We start from the raw sequence: 1,020 nt of genomic DNA, 5'->3' as shown, positions 1-1,020 counted from the left end.
ACGTGCGTAGGTGAATGCTAATCATCCAAACTCTTAATTTCGTGACATCACTGACACCGGCACTGGGCAGGGGGGCAGTAATTCGTGCCAAGGCAGTTCTTGGCACACCACACCGCCACCCCGGGCACGTCCTCCCACTCCCCCACGCCGTGGCACTCGATCCTGTTGGCACTCGATCCTTCCGGAAGCTGGAACCTGGGGTGGATCCTCCGCTCGAGTGCCAGGTCCTCGGAGGGCGAGAGACGATACCCTTTGAAGGATGACCAGCGCGTCCTGTGGGAGAATCGCGGTTCTGAGTGGCTTGCCATTTTAACATGACTAGGTGGGCTATCGGTTTAGAAAAGCAATGGGTCGTTTGGAAGTTGGGGTAATGAGATTGTATCAAGATTGACAGGGAGGGCTTGCGTTATATGTAGTTCTGTTTAGGCGTCAAGAGATTTTAGTCTTGCTTTTACCATTACTATTAATTATCCTGAATAACCAAGTAGCCTTTATAAATCAACCAACTAACTGATTTTATTGGTATTCTTAAAATCGACCTTACCTCGTGCTTGCCGGAGAAACAGTGACGTCTGCGCATGCGCGGAATTCCTCCTGCGGTCCGCACCCCAGCATGCCCGTCCCGTCCTCGCAAATGCCCCAGTTGTTGCCCGTCACGTAACGCCACTGTCACAATTAATGGTTTATTTTAACTATTATTCTTATGGGAGTATTATGGAAGAATGACGAACAGAGAGATACATCGCAGTAAGATACTTCGCATAGAAAATGTGATCACAATATCTCAAGGCATAGAAAACGAACGAAAGGAGGCCTTGTGGACAGAAAACGAACATGTGATCGAGACTAAGGGAAAACGGGAATCCAACTGACCTGCAGGACACAGTGCGCGCAGGTGAGGCCGCTCGGTAGCCTGACGAACATGGTGTGCAGGCCGACGTCGGTGGAGATGTTGTACTTGAGGCCAGAGCCGTCGGCGAGTTCCAGCTGGTGACTGAGAATTGGAGGGTTTTAGTGTTA

At 50.4% G+C, this 1,020-nt stretch overlaps 1 protein-coding gene across 1 annotated transcript in view; it reads right to left on the bottom strand.

Annotated features, from left to right (window-relative positions):
• LOC119592234 overlaps positions 1-1,020 on the bottom strand; it is a 22,842-nt gene that overhangs the window by 18,908 nt on the left and 2,914 nt on the right. The window contains exons 5-7 of the mRNA XM_037941066.1: positions 874-994; positions 545-666; positions 1-273 (exon numbers count right to left, since the gene is read on the bottom strand). Of these exons, the coding sequence (XP_037796994.1) occupies positions 48-273; positions 545-666; positions 874-994 (469 nt within the window). The 3' untranslated portion in view covers positions 1-47. The remainder of the gene's footprint in view (positions 274-544; positions 667-873; positions 995-1,020) is intronic.

The sequence above is a fragment of the Penaeus monodon genome, chromosome 29 (assembly GCF_015228065.2).
Source record: "Penaeus monodon isolate SGIC_2016 chromosome 29, NSTDA_Pmon_1, whole genome shotgun sequence".
NCBI classification, from domain to species: Eukaryota; Metazoa; Arthropoda; class Malacostraca; order Decapoda; family Penaeidae; genus Penaeus; species Penaeus monodon.
This window is presented reverse-complemented; position numbering and strand designations above follow the sequence as displayed.